The sequence below is a fragment of the Puma concolor genome, chromosome A1, assembly GCF_028749965.1.
Source record: "Puma concolor isolate L17-30 chromosome A1, mPumCon1.1.hap2, whole genome shotgun sequence".
Lineage (NCBI taxonomy): Eukaryota > Metazoa > Chordata > Mammalia > Carnivora > Felidae > Puma > Puma concolor.
Window position 1 is genome coordinate 99,857,753 of NC_141667.1, and position 19,972 is coordinate 99,877,724.

General features: G+C 40.9%; 1 protein-coding gene across 2 annotated transcripts in view; it reads right to left on the reverse strand.

The window, feature by feature from the left end:
• Positions 1–19,972, reverse strand: part of IQGAP2 (IQ motif containing GTPase activating protein 2) — a 295,320-nt gene that overhangs the window by 109,245 nt on the left and 166,103 nt on the right. For both annotated transcript variants that reach the window (XM_025923857.2, XM_086698507.1), the window contains 5 exons: positions 10,194–10,261; positions 9,666–9,779; positions 8,937–9,115; positions 6,727–6,814; positions 2,242–2,405 (listed from right to left, as the gene is read on the reverse strand). In XM_025923857.2, the coding sequence (XP_025779642.2) occupies positions 2,242–2,405; positions 6,727–6,814; positions 8,937–9,115; positions 9,666–9,779; positions 10,194–10,261 (613 nt within the window). The remainder of the gene's footprint in view (positions 1–2,241; positions 2,406–6,726; positions 6,815–8,936; positions 9,116–9,665; positions 9,780–10,193; positions 10,262–19,972) is intronic.

The following is a 19,972-nucleotide window of genomic DNA, read 5'->3' on the forward strand; positions in this document are numbered from 1 at the left end:
TTTTATTTTATTTTTTTATTTTATTAAAAAAAATTTTTTTAACGTTTATTTATTTTTGAGACAGGGAGAGACAGAGCATGAACGGGGGAGGGTCAGAGAGAGGGAGACACAGAATCTGAAGCAGGCTCCGGGCTCTGAGCTGTCAGCACAGAGCCCGATGCGGGGCTTGAACTCACGGACCGCGAGATCATGACCTGAACTGAAGTCGGCCGCTTAACCGACTGAGCCACCCAGGCGCCCCTGTTCTCTTCCTTTTAACAATTTTATACTAACTTGGTCCAACTTCAAAAGGGTTACTTCTTCCATCATAGTGAAGGAACATAGAGGGAGCATCAAATGAATAGAAAAAAGCTGACAACTATATTTACATTTAGGATATTTTCTGTATTTAATGTATACAATGTAATATTTATATTAAATGCATTATAGCTTTCTGGACCTCCACAGGTATCTCACAGCAATGGATTTTAGGGTAACAAAAGCAAACAGCAAGAAGGAGGTTATTATAGGGAGCATGTAAGCAAATTTTATCCAAATTTCTTACATGAACTACATGTTTAACATGTAAGGAAGGTATAAAATTATAAACAGAAGAGCAGAATGAAATCACTTGAGATCCACCTCCTCTACCCTTTCCAGTGACATGCCCACAAGTATCTAATGTGGTATTACAGCAGCAAGGATAAGAAAAAGAAGAAATGGGGCTGGACAACCACAGGCTGACTGATGACCAGTTAGGAGTGAATCACTAGGCCTGAGCGTAAATAGCCTTGGGCTTCAAAGCTGCTGGCATGGGAGAACTATTAATGAAAGAACCTAAGTGCAACTTAAGAAGATAAGCTCTTTTTCTTTTATTATAAAGTAACATCTTTCTTTTCAGAAAATGAGAAGTCTTGATAATCAAGAGTAAGAAAAAAAATCCTCCCACCCAAGCTCTTTAAGGTATATCCTTTTATTTTTAATTCATGCAAACATTTATAGAAGTTTTTTTTTTTTAGCAGAACTTGTTTTTATTCCTATTACCAAAAACCCTCTAGACAATGCTGTATGTTTTGATCTCATTTTTTCTGCTTGATTTAGTGTGTGCAATCTGTTGCGAAGCACATGGCTTGTTCCTTGCTTCTCAGTATTATACACCATGCTGTGAACACTTTTTGATTCATATTCTTTAGGCTCTTTTCCTAGCACTGTAATTGACAGGATAATGGCTAATGGACTTGCATACACATTGCTGAGCTCATTCTCCAGAAAGGGTGCACCATTCCCGCTTCCACCGGCTGTGAAGACGCCTACTGTGCCAAATTTATGCCTACGCTACGTTAGATCTCTCAACGCTCTACCAATCTGATTTCCCCAAATAACTATTTTGATTCACATTTACTTCCGAATGAGGTTGGACGTTTTTTGTGTGTCACTGTATATTCCTTGCTTTGTGAATTAGCTGTTCATGCTTTCGGCCTCTCCTCCTCGCTTTTTTCTGGTGCAACAGTGCCGTTTCGGATTTTTAAGATCCAGTGTTCTTTTACGTTTCCTTCGAACCTTCATTTTTTAAGTTAACTTTTTACATTTAACTTTTTATACTGGAAATTTATTCTGATATGTAGAGTGAGGTCATGTTTTCTTTCCCAAATGGTTAAACACTTGGAAGGATTTCATTCTTTTCCCCACCTTTTTGAAATACTAGTGTTCTCATATACTTAATTCTTGGCTCTGCTTCCAGTAATTTTTATTCTGTTCCGTTGTCTGGGTTAATCCTACACGAGTACACATGGTTTTAATACTGTAACCGTATATATTACTGTTTAATATCATCAGCATATTAAGCAGCATGAAATTTACAAAAAATTAAAGCCATGGTGCTAATGTTCTTGGTTGCAGATTTCTAGAACTGCAGATTCACAGTCAATTATTCTATTTCAAAAACATGACATAGTTAAAAAAAATTTCAGTATAGTGAAAAAGTTATCCAACATGTTTCAAAAACCAGAGAACAAGAATGACTTCTTTTCAAGGTGTGTTTGTGTTGAGCTCTGCTTGAATTTCCTAACTATGCAGATTCTTTACAGAGATAAAAAGCAGGATTTAAAGAGGAACTCAGCCATGGAATTGATCCAGGGAGGGAGTGGGAATGGGGGTTGATACAAGTTAAAGACTCTTGCCCATTCACCTTTCCTAAACTGCCTTCCTCACGGCTCTAACTTAGAATTAACATCTTTGTAACTGGAGTGCCCTCGGACTTACCATGGCGTTCTGTTTCTGGAGGTTGAAAAGTTCGTTCTGATACATCCCAGCAGCAAAAGGATAAACTTCAGGCAGCTGGGCCTCCGGTCTCTTCAGGGCAAGCAGCGTGTTCTCGGGGTCGCCTTCCCGAATGACAGCATTGATGTGGCTCACTGCAGCCAGCCCTGAGCAGGGGTTAGGGGGTGGGTGTCACATTCCATCAGAATGCCCACTTTTTCCACAGCTTTCTCTGCTGACCTAGCCAGCCCATCTTTCCAAGGGTTACAACCTAAGCAGTCCCTTTCCATGAACTCTGAAAAGCTGCAGATGGAGGCCAGGCAGAGCTGTGGAAATGGTAGCTCAGTACCTAGAAGTAAGTCCAGTCCATGGAGATGGTCCCTAAAAGGACTTCAGCAAAGAAAGAGCTGGGGCTCTGAGGTCACTCCTGTCTAGCATGACTTCCCTACGAAATCTTACCCTTCAGGATCAGCTCTGGTCTCACTTCCATTAGGGCTTCAGGTTGTTTCAGTTCCTCAAGAGGTCACCACTTGGGGATCCCCACAGTATTTAGAGATGTGCCATACGGATCCCATAGGCCTTGTCCTTGAACGCTCCTTGTGTATTAGTACTGCCTTTGCAAGGAGACCGAAGCTATGTGAACATCAGAAGCCAGCCTCGCCCTGCTGCTGTACCACCCCCCCCCCCCCCCCCCGCCCCTCTGATGCAGCACCACAGGCAACCCGGCCAGCACCTGCAGAGAGTGCTGCCTGAGAGTGTTGGTATTCATTCTCAGAACACTCTCCCCTCCACTCTTGGGTTTTGCCAAGTGTGACTTTAAGAAAAAAACATTTCAGGTGTGTGTGTGTGTGTGTGTGTGTGTGTGTGTGTGTGTGTGTGTGTGTTTAATATTACAACCTGGGGCGCGTGGGTGGCTGAGTTGGTTAAGTATCTCTCAGTTTCGGATCAGGTCATGATCTCTTGGTTTTGTGAGTTTGAGCTCCATGTTGGGCTTTGGGCTGACGGTGTGGAGCCTGCTTGGCACTCTCTCTGTCTCTCTGCCCTTCCCCCACTGGTGCTTTTTCTCTGCCTTTCCACCCCCCGACTCCCCCACCACCACCTACACTGTCTCTCTCTCTCAAATGAACTTCAAAAAATTTTAAAAATAAAATATTACCACCAAAATTGGTACGATTAAATAACTGTGCCAATATCCCCTAACCTTAAAAAACAAAACAAAACCAAAAACACTGATCACAGAAATGCCTTGGTTTACATTATCTGACCCTACCACAAGCTCTGTGAGATCTCTACCCATTGTAATGTTCAGCTTCTAAAGACCTGAATTTAGTGACCAAACTGAGGGTGCCTGAAACAGTAGATTCATCACAGTTTTCAGAAAAAAGAAACCGAATTGCTGACCAACTGGAAGAATGAGTGACTGACCCTGCCACCAGGCAGCAACAAACTGGACAGAACCAGCAGCATTTTGTCCTATAAATTAAGTTTCAGGGTAAGAGACAGCACACAGACTCATAGAATTCTAGAGCTTTTCATGGGTAGTCTGTCTCCCTAATGCGTGACTAGATTAAAGCTAAGATTACTCTAACCCTTTGAACAGATGACAATTTGCCTTCTGCAACTCATTCACAAGGAGTTACCCTCCATAACCTTTCTCCTGACACACATCGTTCAACAGCAGGAAATACTTACAGCCAATGTGATTTTCTTTGTTACACCCCTCCAAAACTTACACTTATTCTAAAGGACTTTAAGAACCCCAACATGTTTCTCCATTCTAAGAATGGCTATGTCCAACAAAAAAAAATCCCAGAAAGAAAGGTCAGTGGACATCCGTGGCATCTGCTGTCGTGTGAAAGTCACCAAAAGCCTCCCAGCTGTGTCTCTCATTATTTTGGAGAGGATTCTACTTCCCCTTTGAAAACTCCATTATGTGAATGTGCACCACTGGATGGTAAAATAGCAGAAAATCATATCCTTATGACACTCTTTAGGAACCATTTCTCCTAAAAGTAAACAAATAAAGTGAGCTTACCCACTCATTTATACTCTGCATTTAACAGTATTTCCCGCCTTGATCTTAACAGAATATGTGTTGTAACTAATGGAACGCATATGCCAAACCAAAAAGTTAAATGATGGCAGTTCAAACAAAGCTGATGCCTCTGACAATAGATCTGATGACATTACCATCGAGGCTGTCACTTACGTCACTTCTCTGGCTGTAATGAACACAGACACCTTAACATTTTAGGATAATAACCTACATGGTTGAGAAAAGGCTTATCAAGTAGCTATACTTATTTTAAAGCATACGGTTGTCTTATTGTCATGTCCCTGACTAAAATATGTTCTAGTGGGTTTTTCAAGACTGTTGTTAGTTCTATTCGATTATAAATTTTCAGATGGGGAGAGAGAAAACAACTTCAGAATCATCATGTTCTACGCATTGGAAACCGGCGAACGTTGCAATGCCCTTCATAATTTGAGCTGGTTATGCATCAGTGCAAATCATCTCATGCTTTTTATTTGAAAATGGGAAAGAAAGCATAGCCACTGTGGCATGAAATTTGTGGTCAGGAAAGTATGCCATTAAGTATGAAAACATTTATATAAGGTATTCTATTAAAAAAAAAAAGAAACCCCCCCCCCAAAAAAAAAGAGAAGAAAAAGAAAAAGAAACCTGTTTTCAAAACAAAGGATGGCAAAAGGCTACGGAATCATTTCCTCCCAAAGTTTATGGACCTCAGCTGCCTTGCTGGCAATGTAATTTCTTCCTGTAATTCATTTCTGTCAAGCATAATGAAATTCTCAGTTTTCAAATAGAGCAGAAAGAGAAACTTAAAACTGTTTCGTGTACCATCACCAATATGTTCAAAATTAAATAAGAATGAAAGAAGAACATACATTCCCTGGTGTTAAGGTGATCCCTTAAAAATAAAGTTACCCTGGAGCTGTCAGCAATTTTGTGTGTGAGGGAAATTCTCAAACCCACTCAGTTGTTAACTGCTAGATACTTACATCAATTTTCTCTGGGCCTCCTTAATTACTGTTTGAACCCTTTGAATATGCCTCTACCAGTCACTTGGGGCAAACTTCTAGGGAAAACCTATGGTGTCTTTGCAACTGTTAAGTACAATAAAGAGCATTCAAAGGTCATCTAGGAGGTTAAATCAGGGACAAGGCTTAGGACTGTTATAATTACTGGACACTCCCAAGTTTAAATTGGGCAGATGGTTCACAAACTTTATCAAATGGGCTCAGTGGTCTTCCATGTATTAGTTTTTTGTGTATATATGGGCTTTTTCGAAAGCCACAGGGGAAATAAATGTCAGGTAGAATTCCTTACTGCCTCAAGTAAAACCAATTAAAAAAAATTTTTTTTAACGTTTATTTATTTTTGAGACAGAGAGAGACAGAGCATGAACAGGGGAGGAGCAGAGAGAGAGGGGGAGACAGAATTGGAAACAGGCTCCAGGCTCTGAGCTGTCAGCACAGAGCCCGACGTGGGGCTTGAACTCATGGACCGTGAGATCATGACCGGAGCCGAAGTCGGATGCTTAACCGACCAAGCCACCCAGGCGCCCCAAGTAAAACCAATTTTTAAAAAATTTCTATTTATTTTTGAGAGAGAGAGAGGGGGAGGGAGGGAGGAAGCAGGGGAGGGGCAGAGAGAGAGGGAAACAGAATCTGAAGCAGGCTGTAGGCTCTGAGCTGTCAGCACAGAGCATGATGCAGGGCTTGAACCCACACACTATGACATCTTAACTGGAGCCGAAGTCATACACTTAACCAACTGAGCCACCCAGGTGCCCCATAAAACCAATTTTTATTAGAGATGGGAAAAAGGCTAGTAAAGAGATTAATCTCTCTGAACTTACATGTGATACTTTTAATTACCCTAGTTTTCTGTTCTTTACTGTCATACAACTGAACTGGATATGAAGAGAAATTACACTGTGAGACTCCCCAACAGTTTGGGGACATGAGATTCAAACTCGCCACCGTGCAATTTCACTGGCCCATTCAGTCTCATTCACTTGCCATAAAGGTGCACACACTGTAAGAAAATAATTCTTACCAAGTGCAAACCAATGACTGGACAGTAAAAAAGAGCACAGGTGTCAACAATATTTTTTACAATTCCAGTCAAACACTGTCACATAATCATGGGCAAGAAATGAAAATCCTTAAGTCATAATCTTTTACTAAACAGCCTTCAATATGAGTCCAACTAAGGGATAGGTTCGAAATGAGATGGTAGAACTAAACTAGCTTCAAGGTATTCCAAGATACTCTGCATGCACTGGGGGGCAAGATCACCCCCAAAATTCCATGGGATGCTGCCAGATGATGCACCATAATTAAGAGCAACATTGACATTTAGTGGATTTTTCACCACATAAGACAATTTTACAAGGACACAAATGGAGTTTTGGTGCAATTCTGACAAGGAAACTTTGTATCTCTGTTTCCTTCATTACTTACTGTTGACTTTATTGATGTTGCCTTGGATTTCTGCTTGTGTCAGCAGCTCTTCATAGGCGTCTCTTTCTTCTTCGGAAATACAGTTATTCTACAAGACAAAGTCTTTCCTGATTCCTGAGGTTAAATACAAGGTTTCCAATCTCGATATTCAAAATCCAAATGCCAAGAGTGAGAAAAATGGTTTACTTAGATTCGTTTGAATTCAGAATAAGCACCAAAGAGTGCTTGCTCTGTGCAAGACACTGGGGTTACATACACCTGGCAAGGATGACGAAGACGAACAAGAGCCCTAGTGACTCTCTGAAAGTGTCTAACTGTCTCTTGTGAAAAACATTAGGTTGGACCACTTGATACTGCCACTTTGTGTAGACTGAAGCCAGTGGAATATTGGCAATTTCACTACATTCATCTAATAATATCGACACCATAAATAACAAATATATGTAGAACAGACCCTGTAGAATTACACACTCAGTTGGAAAGAACACTTGAACAAGGTGACAACCGAGGAGAACCTGGAGGAACAGGGCAGAGAGGGGAACAGGGTGTAGACTACAGGATTTGGTGAAAAAGGCAAGACAGTTTGGCAAGTTGGGCTACAGCACACAGCCAGAAAGATGGGGAGGTTGGTTGGGTATCCTGGAAGTTTTTTTTTAATGTTTATTTACTCATTTTGAGAGAGAGAGAGATAGTGTGCAAGGGAGAAGAGCAGAGAGAAAGAGAGAGAGAGAGAGAGAGAGAGAGAGAGAGAGAGAGAGAGAGAGGGAGAGAGGGAGGGAGGGAGGGAGGATCTGAAGCGGGCTCTGTGCTAAGAGCAGCGAGCTCCGTGCAGGGCTTGACTCCCTGAAATGTGAGATCATCAGACGCTTAACTGACTGGGTTACGCAGGTGCCCCCTCCGGAGGCTTTTTAAAGCCAAGTGAAGGGCCTGTACTTAACTCAGTAGGCAGCAGGGAATGCAGGGAGGTTTCCAGGGGCTGATATCAGATCTATAGTTGAAGATTACTTTTGCAACCTGTAGCTCCGAGAGCGGTTGGTTCGGAGAATGGTAGGAAGCAGGGCCACCCTTGAGGAAGGTGCTGGAAGAACCCTGAGGCATGGTAAGGGGGGAGGGCAAGGCTGAGACAAGAATGGTAAGACTAGAAAGTGGGAGACAGATGTAAGCCTGGCAAGAAGAGGCAACAGAATGCAGTGATGGATATGGGGGGCACAGAAGGAGTTCTAAAACATGGGGGAAGTCTTTCCAAAGTGAAGTCAGTAAGGGGCCCATGTGTGAGAAGGGCAGGGTAGAGATAAGCACTCTTCACTCTTCCTATGTAGTGAGGGGCAAGGCCCATGGGACAGAGATGAAGTCACCTGGAGGAGCATTAGAGGGCCTGGTAGCAAGCTCCTATCACTTCAGTGAGTGGATGAGCTTAGGAAGAACAGAGACAGATGGGATTTAATGTCAGACCTTAAAGAATTCCCATACACAGAGGCAGGAGGAAGAAGAGACACTAAGAGATACAGAGGAGAACCATGGCAACAAAGCAGCAAGGAGCTACGTGAGTCAACAACCTCAAGGCAGGTGGTCAGGGGTGGGGGGGGGGGGGAGGGAGCAAATGTGCCAGATAGCGCCAGAAGCCACCAGGTGAGAAAAGTTTGGGAACGGAGCTGAAGCTGATGTGGCAAGAGCTTGAGGAGGAGAGAGGTGGCCAGGAAGTGGAAGCTCTACGTGTATACAAAGTCCACAGTCATGTAAGGCACGTTGGGTCAAGTCAGGATCAGGCTGCCTTGCAGAGGACGCAAGGCAAAATATGAGGGTGAACTAATGGGAGAAAACGAGGAGAGTGAATTCAAAAACAGCATCTCTCAACTTCACCGCAATGAATCATTACTCTCTACTAATGAATCTAAAGGTATCCTGGCTAATACAAGGTCTGCAGGTGGTGATGCCTCACGAGGGAAGATGTTTAGCTACTGTATCTACACTTCCCAGGAAAGTAGTAAAAATTTACGATATGACCTTTAATCCTTGCAACTTGGAAGAATCATCATAAAAGGAAACCTCATTTTTTTTACATAGTGCATAGTCTTCTCTTACCCTTACATTTCACCCAAACCAATGGCCTATGGCTACAGAGACCACAGCCAGTTGATTTAAAAATATCACTTTTAACAAAAAGGCTTTTTTATGCTCATAGCCATAGTACTAGGAATCTAATTAAATACCTTCAGTCTTGCACTTTCCTCTTTTCTCTTTTTGGCTTCCCAGAGTTCCTTCTGATACTCCTGTGCAAGGTTGTCATCTATTAAAGTTAAAACTGCATTTGGGTTTCTTAGCGTTATGATAGTTTGTTCTGCTATTCCTTTTTCAATAGCTTCATTAATGGCTATAACTGCAGCATGCACTGAAAAGAGAAAAAAAAGATTTTTATCAGGAAAGACAACATGGGCAGCTGTAATGACACCACATAATGTAAGCAGTTTGCTTTCCTTTAATTCACTTTTCTTTTACTTTCTTCTCTGGCTTCCAGTAACAAGGGCAAAAGAAGAGACCCTAGGCACTTCCCAGAGAGCCCCTCCGACGACCTCTCCACCTGCCCATCTATCTTGGGTCCTGTCTCCTAAGCATCTACCGTGTAATCTGTATTAATTTACTCACTACCGAAGAAAGCAAAGGGCCAGGACAGGACGTAGAAAACCAAGAAATATTTTGGAGAATAAATATATTTCTAAAACCTTTTAATTCAAACTGCATAAGTAGATGTTTAAAGACTAAATCAATCCCATGGTTATATTTTCATGTGCTCAACTTAACCATCTACAATACATACAATAAAAACTTCAAAACGGGGCTGAAAGTATTTTCTAAACATTCTATTTCTTGTAACCAAAATCAACGAATAAAGTATAGGTGAATCCCATGTCAACAGCAAGTTCTGATTTCAGGAGACTCACAAGCAGCTTCATCCACTGACAGTTCATTAGCCAGAATACCACCTATTTTGCTGAAAGATGGCATTTGTATTCCATATTTGTCCAGTTCCTTTCTCATATTACTAATTTCCTCCTCTGAAAAAAAACAACAAACAATATCAAGATGGAGGTAGGAATGAGTATATTCATGTCAAGAAATGCCTTCATCCCCCAGGTCTCTCTCCCCAAAATGCAAGGCTTATTTTTCTAAATAAAGAAAATCAAAAACACGACGCCATTATTTAAAAACAAAAAGAAAGGAAAAAAAATGTCTTTATCAAGAAGGCGGGACATTTCCGAACAAGAACCTTAGGAAGGAGTCAACCTCAGTTTCTCATTTCACAAATGTGGGGAAAAGGAAAACTGGTCAAAGACAAACAAGATGATAACGTTTTCTCCTCTGATCAGTACAGAAGAAAAAGGGGTTCGATGATGTCAAAAGGAAAAAAAATATAGATTCATTTTCTTAGTAAACAACCACATAAAAATCGTAAAGATAAAGAAGAGTACCTGTGAAGTCGACTTTGCCCAACAAATCCTGGATTTGGGGGGCTATCCCTAGTTTGAACAGGTATAAACTGGAAGACAGAACATAAAATTATGAGAAACTTCATCATATAAATCTTAGAATTATAAATTACTTCAATCTTTTTTTTTTTTTTAATTTTTTTTTTCAACGTTTATTTTTTTTTGGGACAGAGAGAGACAGAGCATGAACGGGCGAGGGGCAGAGAGAGAGGGAGACACAGAATCGGAAACAGGCTCCAGGCTCTGAGCCATCAGCCCAGAGCCCGACGCGGGGCTCGAACTCACGGACCGCGAGATCGTGACCTGGCTGAAGTCGGACGCTTAACCGACTGCGCCACCCAGGCGCCCCTACTTCAATCTTTAAAAAAATTTTTTTAATGTTTATTTTTGAGAGAGAAAGAGAAAGAGCATGAGCAGGGAGGGGCAGAGAGAGAGAGGGAGACAGAGAATCTAAAGCAGGCTCCAGGGTCCCAGCTGTCAGCACAGAGACCGATGCGAGGCTTGAACTCATGAACCAGGAGATCATGACCTGAGCTGAAGTTGGATGCTTAACCAACTGAGCCCCCCAGGCACCCCCAAAATTACTTCAATCTTAAGGGCTTCTTTAGTTGAGAAAGACCTAAGAGATGATCTCATCTAATTCATTCATTTTATAGATGGAGCAACTGAGGTAACATAGTCCTTGGTCGACGGGGACTATAACTGTAGTCTAAGTCCCAAAGTCCCATGGCATTTCTGTAGGATCAACTAACTCTCTAGCATCCATTTGTATGGAGAATAAGAAACATGACTGATACAAAATTGTAGGTAATAAACCCAAACATTTCCTTGGATATTCCTTGTAGGATTCTTATTTTTTTGAAAGTACAGCTCAAATTTTAATTTCCTTTTCAATATTCCTTTAAGTAACATTTGAGGAAATATTTGTTTTACATTTTCTGAAACAAATACAGTAACAAGACTATTAGCAGCTGGGGAGATGTTAATGATAAACCACGATATGGGCATACTACTAAGTGGAACATGGAGAATAAACTTTCTGTGTGCATATGTATGTGTGTATTTCAAACCCCTTAAGTAAGGATGGCACCCACTAACCTACCCATAATTTGACAAAAGTTGCTGAGGGCCAGCATCTAAATTTTGCCAAACATGAAAATATATGGTTATGTGGCTTTTTCCACTTAATCACTGAGTCACGGTTTCTGTTCCATATTGATTCTAACCTCCTCAGCCCCAAAGATTAATCCTATCAGTCAACTAAAAAACAAAAAAATCTGTATTCACTTTATTATCAGTTATGATAGGTTTGTAATTTATGAGATTTTTAACTAGAAGTTAGAACTTACACAGTAACATAAGAGAAAATGAATTGAAAATGATTTCATTGGCTTGAAATATTTCAAGATTATCACGTCAGATGCTGATGTGAGATATACCTGAGATTATAAAATACATAAAACTTCACTAAAGAAGTTCAAGATTGAGCCTTTTTAAATGGTATTAACACAAACTCTTAAAATGAAGGAATACTCAATTTAAGGAGTATGCATTTCAATCTTCTTTGGTCGTTTCTTTTTTTTCTTTCTTTTTAATGTTTATTTTTGTGAAAGAGCACACGTACGCATGCACAAGTGAGGGAGTGGCAGAGACAGGGGGGCAGAGGATCCAAAGCGGGCTCCGCATTGACAGCAGCAAGTCCGATGTGGGGCTCGAACTCGCGAACCATGAGATCATGACCTAAGCCAAAGTTGGATGCTCAACTGATTGAGCCACCCAGGTATCCTCTTTGGTCATTTCTGTACAAAACGATCTTTTGAAAAAATAACACACAGTCCACATTAAAAATTAGTGATTCATGTTAAAAAAAATTATACAGAAAAGCATCATCCAAAGTTAAACACTAAATATTTTGACATAAACACTTTTAATGCTATTTCTGGAAATATCTACCCATAAACTCACATAGTATTCATTATATGAATATACTGTATTTTACCTGTCCAACTGCTGACCATTTAGATGCTAATTATTCACCATTACAAATAATGTTGCAGGAGGGGTGCCTGCGTGGCTCAGTCGGTTAAGCGTCTGACTTCGGCTCAGGTCATGATCTTGCGGTTCGTGGGTTTGAGGCCCGCATCGGGCTCTTTGCTGACAGCTCAGACCCTGGAGCCTGCTTCAGATTCTGTATCTCCCTCTCTCTCTGCTCCTCCCCGGCTCACACTCTCTCTCTCAAAAATAAAATAAAAACATTAAAAAACTTGGGGTGGCTGGGTGGCTCAGTTGTTTAAGCGTCTGACTTCAGCTCAGGTCATGATCTTGCGGTCTTTGAGTGCGAGCCCTGTGTTGGGCTCTGTGCTGACAGCTCAGAGCCTGGAGCCTGCTTCGGATTCTGTGTCTCCCTCTCTCTCTGCCCCTCCCCTGCTCATGCTCTGTCTCTGTTTCTCAGTAATAAAATAAACGTTAAAAAAAATTTAAACAAACAAAAACATTAAAAAACTTGGGGCGCCTGGGTGGCTCAGTCGTTTAAGTGTCTGACTTGGGCTCAGGTCATGATCTGACAGTTCGTGGGTTTGAGCTCCACTTCAGGCTCTGTGCTGAATGCTTGCTCAGAGCCTGGAGCCTGCCTCGGATTCTGTGTCTCCTCTCTGCCCCTCCTCCGCTCATACTCTGTCTCGTTCTCTCAAAAATAAATAAGTGCAAATTAAAAAAATTAAAAAAACATTTAAAAACTTAAAACCCCAAATAATGCTACAGGAAACCTACCTATATACAGATACATATTTGTGTATGTATCTTATCTGTTACAATAAATCCCTAAAAACAAAACTGCCACCTTGAAAGACACACAAAGCTTTCAAAGCTTTCAATCCATATTGTCAAATTGTGTTCTAAAAAAGAGATGATACTCATTCTTTGTGAGTAAAGGTTAACAAAACACCATTCCCTCCGTGAAAGAATCTGACTTCTTTCATGGTGTTTTTTTTTTTTTTTTTTTTTTTTTTTAATTTAAATCCAAGTTAGTTAACATACGGTGTAATAATGATTTCAGGAGGGGCGCCTGGGTGGCGCAGTCGGTTAAGCGTCCGACTTCAGCCAGGTCACGATCTCGCGGTCTGTGAGTTCGAGCCCCGCGTCAGGCTCTGGGCTGATGGCTCGGAGCCTGGAGCCTGTTTCCGATTCTGTGTCTCCCTCTCTCTCTGCCCCTCCCCTGTTCATGCTCTGTCTCTCTCTGTCCCAAAAATAAAATAAAAACGTTGAAAAAAAAATAATGATTTCAGGAATAGAATTTAGGGATTCATCACTTACACAAGCACTCATCCCAACAAGTGCCCTCCTTAATGCCCATCACTCACTTAGCCCATCTCTGCACCCCAAACCCCTCTAGCAACCCTCAGTTTGTTGTCTATATTTAAGAGTCTCTTATGGTTTGTCTCCCTGTTTTTATCTTATTTTTCCTTTCCTTCCTCTATTTGCATGTGTTTAGTGCCTTAAAACCCATATGAGTGAAATCATGATATTTGTCTTTCTCTGACAGACTTATTTCACTTATTATAATACCCTCCAGTTCCACCCATGTTGTTGCAAATGGCAAGATTTTCTTTTTGATCATGGAGTAACATTCCATTATTTATATATATGGCATTACACACACACACACACACACACACACACACCCATATCTTCTTTATCCATTCATCAGTTGATGGACATCTGGGCTATTTTCATAATTTGGCTATTGTTGATAGTGCTGCTATAAACCATGGGGAGCATGTGGCCCTTTAAATCGGCATTTTTTGTTATCTTTGGATAAATACCTAGTAGTGCAATTTCTGGGTCACAGGATAGTTCTATTCTTAATTTTTTTGAGGAACCTGTTTGTTTTCCAGAGTGGCTGCACCAGTTTGCATTCCTACCTGCAGCAATGCTCTGCTCCCCTAGGAACCTGATAAGCATATTAGTAAGCATAATTGCTGAGGACAAAACACCTCATTCATAAACTGCATCTTGGCTTGAAGGAATTATATTAAATTTATTTTTATTTTTTTATTTTAGAGAAAGAGCATGAGTGGGGGGAGGGACAGAGGGAGAGATAGAATCCAAAGCAAACTCCATGCTCATGAGCCCCCAACGTGGGGCTCAATGCCATGACCCTGGGACCATTGGACCTGAGCAGGAATCAAGAGTAGGATGCTCAACACACTGAGCCATCAGGTGCCCCTTACTTGAAGGAGTATGTTTAGGTGTTCCTGAGTTTGGGGACTGCTAACTTGCATACTCCTTGTAGGGAACTGGGAAGCCCAATGGAAGGTGTTAAAATAGACATTGGCTCCTGGGGCTAAGGTCCTATGCCAAGAAGGCTCCTGCAGTCACCAAGGGAAGTCTCACTCCTCAGCACCTAAGCTGTTACCTAGCCTACAAAAGACAACAGCTTGCAGATGGCTCTGTGGTTAACTGTGTGGAGTGTCACGACGTCTCCCACTGAAGAGCAAACACTTGTTGTGCCAGCAGACTGCTTTTCGGGCTTCTCTATCCTTCTGAGCAACTAGGGCCAGATGTGGCTTATAGCAGTTAAGAGAATGGACACTTAGCTGAACCTAAGAACCCACTGATGACTGGGACCTTACTCCACCACGTATCCAAGAGAATGCCATTTTCTTGCTTCGCTTATCACCACAGAATACTATCCATGAAAACCTAGGAAATCTGAGAGCCAAAAAATGTTAAGTCTGCATTCTCTTTTGTTAGTTGTTGAGGGTAAACATTTTTCCAAACACATATGGTTCCATGGCCCTTTTTTCCCAGGAATGCCCATTAGTGAAATTTTGAATTTTAAGTGTTTTTTTTGGGGAGAGTTTACCTTTCTTTCATACCCACTTTCCCTCAAAACCAGTATCAAAGGAAAAAGAACAAATGACATTTTAAACATGGTAACTAATTTTACTACTGACTTCCAATATGATATTTGTATCCACAGGTGGAAAACATATTAGACTCTGAACATTCTTCAAATTAAAATAGGAATTATGTATTCATAATTCAAAGCTAGAAAGACAGGATACATCCCTTAATTTAAATTCAAGGTCTTTAGAGATTATCAGGGATAAAAAACTATTTACACAGCCTCTACAGACTTCATTACCGAAGGCTCACGCCAAACAAGTCATTAGAATTAAAATTAGTCGGCTGACATTTTCAAAACCGTAATATTTTATGAACCGCTTCTCAACTCATTATTATATGGGACAACTATTCCTGTTAGAACGAAGACCATATCATGCAGAACAAATGAAATGTCACCGTCTTCAACTGTTCCTCTGTCAAAGGTACTACAAAATGAAACAGAATTGGGACACCAATTTGACAATAAATTATATTTTAAAAAAAATTTTCAAAAAAAACCACAAAAAAATAAACAGAACTAAACAGATAGGAATGGAAAAGCTTCAAAAGAATTTAAGGAAAATAAAAATCAAGCCACACATTAAGAAACGATAAAAAAAAACATTGTATCTCTTCAGTTAGTACCTAATTTGCATTTTCCTCTTCTTTTTACAACTCAATTTAAAAATATACATGACCTAATTTACAAAAAACTATAAAAATAATTTAGTACGAGAAACTGAAAATGTGACAGTAAAATTTAAGTAGGAGACACACATAAAATGTCTTCTAAGAACCCATTTTATATCTGTAATTAAGTGTTTAAAGTTTTTTTTTTAAGATTTTATTTTTAAGTAACCTCCACACCCAACGTGATGCTAGAACTCACAACTCCAAGACCAAGAGTTGCACGATTCACTGAATAAGCCAGCCAGGTGTTCCTGTTAAGTGTTGTTTTTTAAGGCATAATACTGGTATAAATACTCTGCTAAAGTTTGAATATACCTCAAAGTTAACATTCTTTTTTTTTTAATTTTCTTAAGTTTATTTATTTATTTTGAGAGAGAGAGAGAGATAGCACGAGTGGGGGAGGGGCAGAGGGAAGGAGACAGAAAATCCCAAGCAGACTCTGTGCTGTGAGCTTGGAGCCTGATGTGGAGCTCGAAATCACGAAACCATGAGATCATGACCTGAGCCAAAACCAAGAGTCAGACACTTAACCAATGGAGCCACCCAGGAGCCCCAAAGTTAACATTCTGAATCAAAAACTAAGCTAATGAATACCTATTATCCTTGATATATTTGCACTTCTATTTCCCCACATATGCAATGTTGGGATCATCTAGAATTTTATTTTATTATTATTTTAAAAATATAATTTATTGTCAAGTTAGCTAACATGGAGCGTATACAGTGTGCTCTCAGTTTCAGGGGTAGATTCCCATGATTCGTCGCTTATGTACAACACCCAGTGCTCATCCCAACAAGTGGATCATCTAAAATTTTAGATCCATCCTTTCATTTCCATGTTACATAGCAAAAATTTAGGCAGCTATATATTTTATTAGTTTTTCTAATTTCATCTGTATCCAATTTTCCTCTTTCTTAATTTTATCTTTGTTTTTGTTCTACTTAAACATAAGTGTTCAGTAAGTATATGTTAAGTAGGTAAGGTGAATAAATTATAAATAGCACATGGTTTACTATTTTCATTTTCTCCTTGGGTGTCACTTCTTCTTGTTCAATCTAATGCCACTTTCGGAATGTTGGTTTCCCTCAAAGGTCTGGCATTTCCTGATTTGGGGCTCATCTAGGGGCTTGAGACTCACTTTCTGCCATTGTTGACCACAGGATCCCCTGACGGGAGCCAGCCTTAGGGAGACTGCGTGGGAACACAGGGCTGACACCACAAGGGTGCCCCATGTCCTGCCTTCTTATATCAGGGCTCCCTGTGCTTTCATGGGGTCATTAGCTATCTTGGGGGCTTTCTTGGGGTCATTAGCTATCTTGGGGACTGGCATGCTACACTGCCATCAGCATCTGCACTTACTGCTGCCAGGAAGGATCAAGTCAGTGGGTCCACATTCAACAACACTGATTTTGGAGCTCTCTTTTTCCTGCTTCCTTGGAGCAAGCCCCAGGACAGCTCCTGGCTCTGCTGCATTCTGTGATTTTTGAGCTGGGTTCTTCTGTCTTGTTTCTCAGTCAATCCAGTCCTGTCTTTCTGGTCAGTGGATGGCATTCTTTCTTATTGCAAGTAATTTTTTTTTAAATTTTTTTTTTTTAACGTTTATTTATTTTTGAGACAGAGAGAGACAGAGCATGAACAGGGGAGGGACAGAGAGAGAGAGAGAAGGAGACACAGAATCTGAAACAGGCTCCAGGCTCTGAGCTGTCAGCACAGAGCCCGACGCGGGGCTCGAACTCACAGACTGTGAGATCATGACCTGGGCTGAAGCCGGATGCTCAACCGACCAAGCCACCCAGGCGCCCCAGTAATTTTTTTTTTTTTAATTACTACTTTAGTAATTTCATGTCAGTTTTGGAAAGGGACGAGGAGAGTTGTGCTCAGTCAGTGACCTTGACACAACTGTTTTCACATTATTTCCTTCGTCTATCCATTCATTTAATCACTATGCATGGAATATCTACCATGTAAAAAATATTTTCTCTACCACACTCTTCCTAAAATAAACGTGTTTAAGCTTCCACAAAATACAGGTTTGTTGATGAGGCGCCTGGGTGGCTCAGTCAGTTGAGCATCTGACCCTCCCCTGCTCATGCTGTCTCTAAAATAAATGTTAAAAAAAAATTTAAAAAAATACAGGTTTGTTGGTAATAGAAATTGTCACTATTATACTAAACAAAAGTGCTAATTTTCCCCTGTGGGACTGAAGAAATTAGGCGACTTATTTCAATGATACTTTCTACTTCTCCATTATATGCTGTAATACTTAATACAAACCTCAAATAAGCAAACATCCTGGTTTAACTAAAACTTACCACAAGGTGGTGCTAAGAAGTTACCTTCTGAATCAAAGAATCTTCACTTTGAAAGTTATTTCAAATAACAGATTTTCTCAAATTAGTATGGATCAGTTAGAAATCTCATTTGCATATAGTACATACATTCGCCAGAAATGTCCAAATGTTAATGCGTTTTTTTTTTTTAACTTGGCTTCAATTTTCAACAATTACTGCTTCCAATGTTGAACTTTAAATTATTAGCTCTTAAAAAAATGCTACTTGTCACGGTATGGGAGACTGATAATGAATTTCTGCGTGGGAGGTAAGAGGATTTCTCAAAAGGGCAGTTTATTCTGTACTTATCCACTATTCCCGTGCTGAAAAGAACCTACAAGAGCAGCCCTCTCCTTCCCAAGCATTTAAATTTAAATGAGACCATTCATTACCTGAAGCATATAGGAAATACAGAGTCTTGATCTTGAAGCAATAATTAAAAAACCCTCCTGTCCAATATAAAAAAAAACAAGACACCAATTTCTTGGAGTTCTTCAGCACAACTTTTTTTTTTTTTTTTTTAATTTTTTTTTTTTTTCAACGTTTATTTTTATTTTTGGGACAGAGAGAGACAGAGCATGAACGGGGGAGGGGCAGAGAGAGAGGGAGACACAGAATCGGAAACAGGCTCCAGGCTCCGAGCCATCAGCCCAGAGCCCGACGCGGGGCTCGAACTCACGGAGCGCGAGATCGTGACCTGGCTGAAGTCGGACGCTTAACCGACTGCGCCACCCAGGCGCCCCTCAACACAACTTTTTAAGCACCTTTCATGCCTAACAGTCAACTCAAAGGGCTAAGAGGGTTCCAAAGGAAGCCAAGGAATTAATATCACCAAAGCTTTGCTTCCCCCAGATACGAAAGCACGTGGTATGAAATAAGGAGTTTCTTATCACACCAAAGGGAAACCACACTTGAGTTGCTTAGAGAGGCAAGTTTCAGAGAGGCTGTCCTGAGGTAGGTAAAGCACCGCTGGTCCATGTGCTCCCATTTGTATTAATAATATCCATTCTAGCACAGGAAGCAATAAAGTAAAAACAAAAAAAAACCTATCAGGGTTTAGCCTACTACTTTCAATATATACGTTAAAAGGTGCCATAGCAACGAACTGCACACTCGGAAGGCAGGGACTGAATTTGTTTCAGCTTTTCTGGATCAAATCGTCGGCGGCTCACTTTATGCTGTAGGATGTGAGATGAATGGCTGTCAGTCCAAGTGTCAGGCTGACCACGAAGACCACGGGACTGGAATCCTAAGACCCGGATCGCGGTCACAAGACTGGCGCCACCTAGATGTGTGGCTCTGAGCAAGTCACCTAACCCATGCTTTCGGCCCCCTCATCTGTGAAAGAAGCATCGGGACTAAAATAACTTCTCAAGGTCTTTCCAGTTCTGAGGTTCCTAGATTTCTCATTTTAAAACTTCTTCAAATTAACAGCTTAGAGGCCTGTGCTTACGTTCAACTTGGATGCTGCTGTTAGAATTTTCTGAGGAGTGTGGAAATACCTGACTCCCTTCTGCTACGACTGAGCCAGTAACAGCCCAGGATCTGGTCACACAGCCTGGCTTTGAATTCCAACTCTGCCATATACTAGCTGTGTGACCTCAGGCTCTCTGTACCTCCAATGACTTGGTTATAAAATGGGATTATTAACAGCCTGTACCACACAGGTGTGCTGTGAGGATTAAGTGAGACTGCCCCTGTTAAAAAGTACTTTGAATAGTGCCAGGCATCAGTCGGTTAAGCATCCAACTTTAGCTCAGGTCATGTCTGTGAGTTCAAGCCCCCGTGTCGGGCTCTGTGCTGACAGCTCAGAGCCTGGAGCCTGCTTCGGATTCTGCATCTCCCCATCTCTG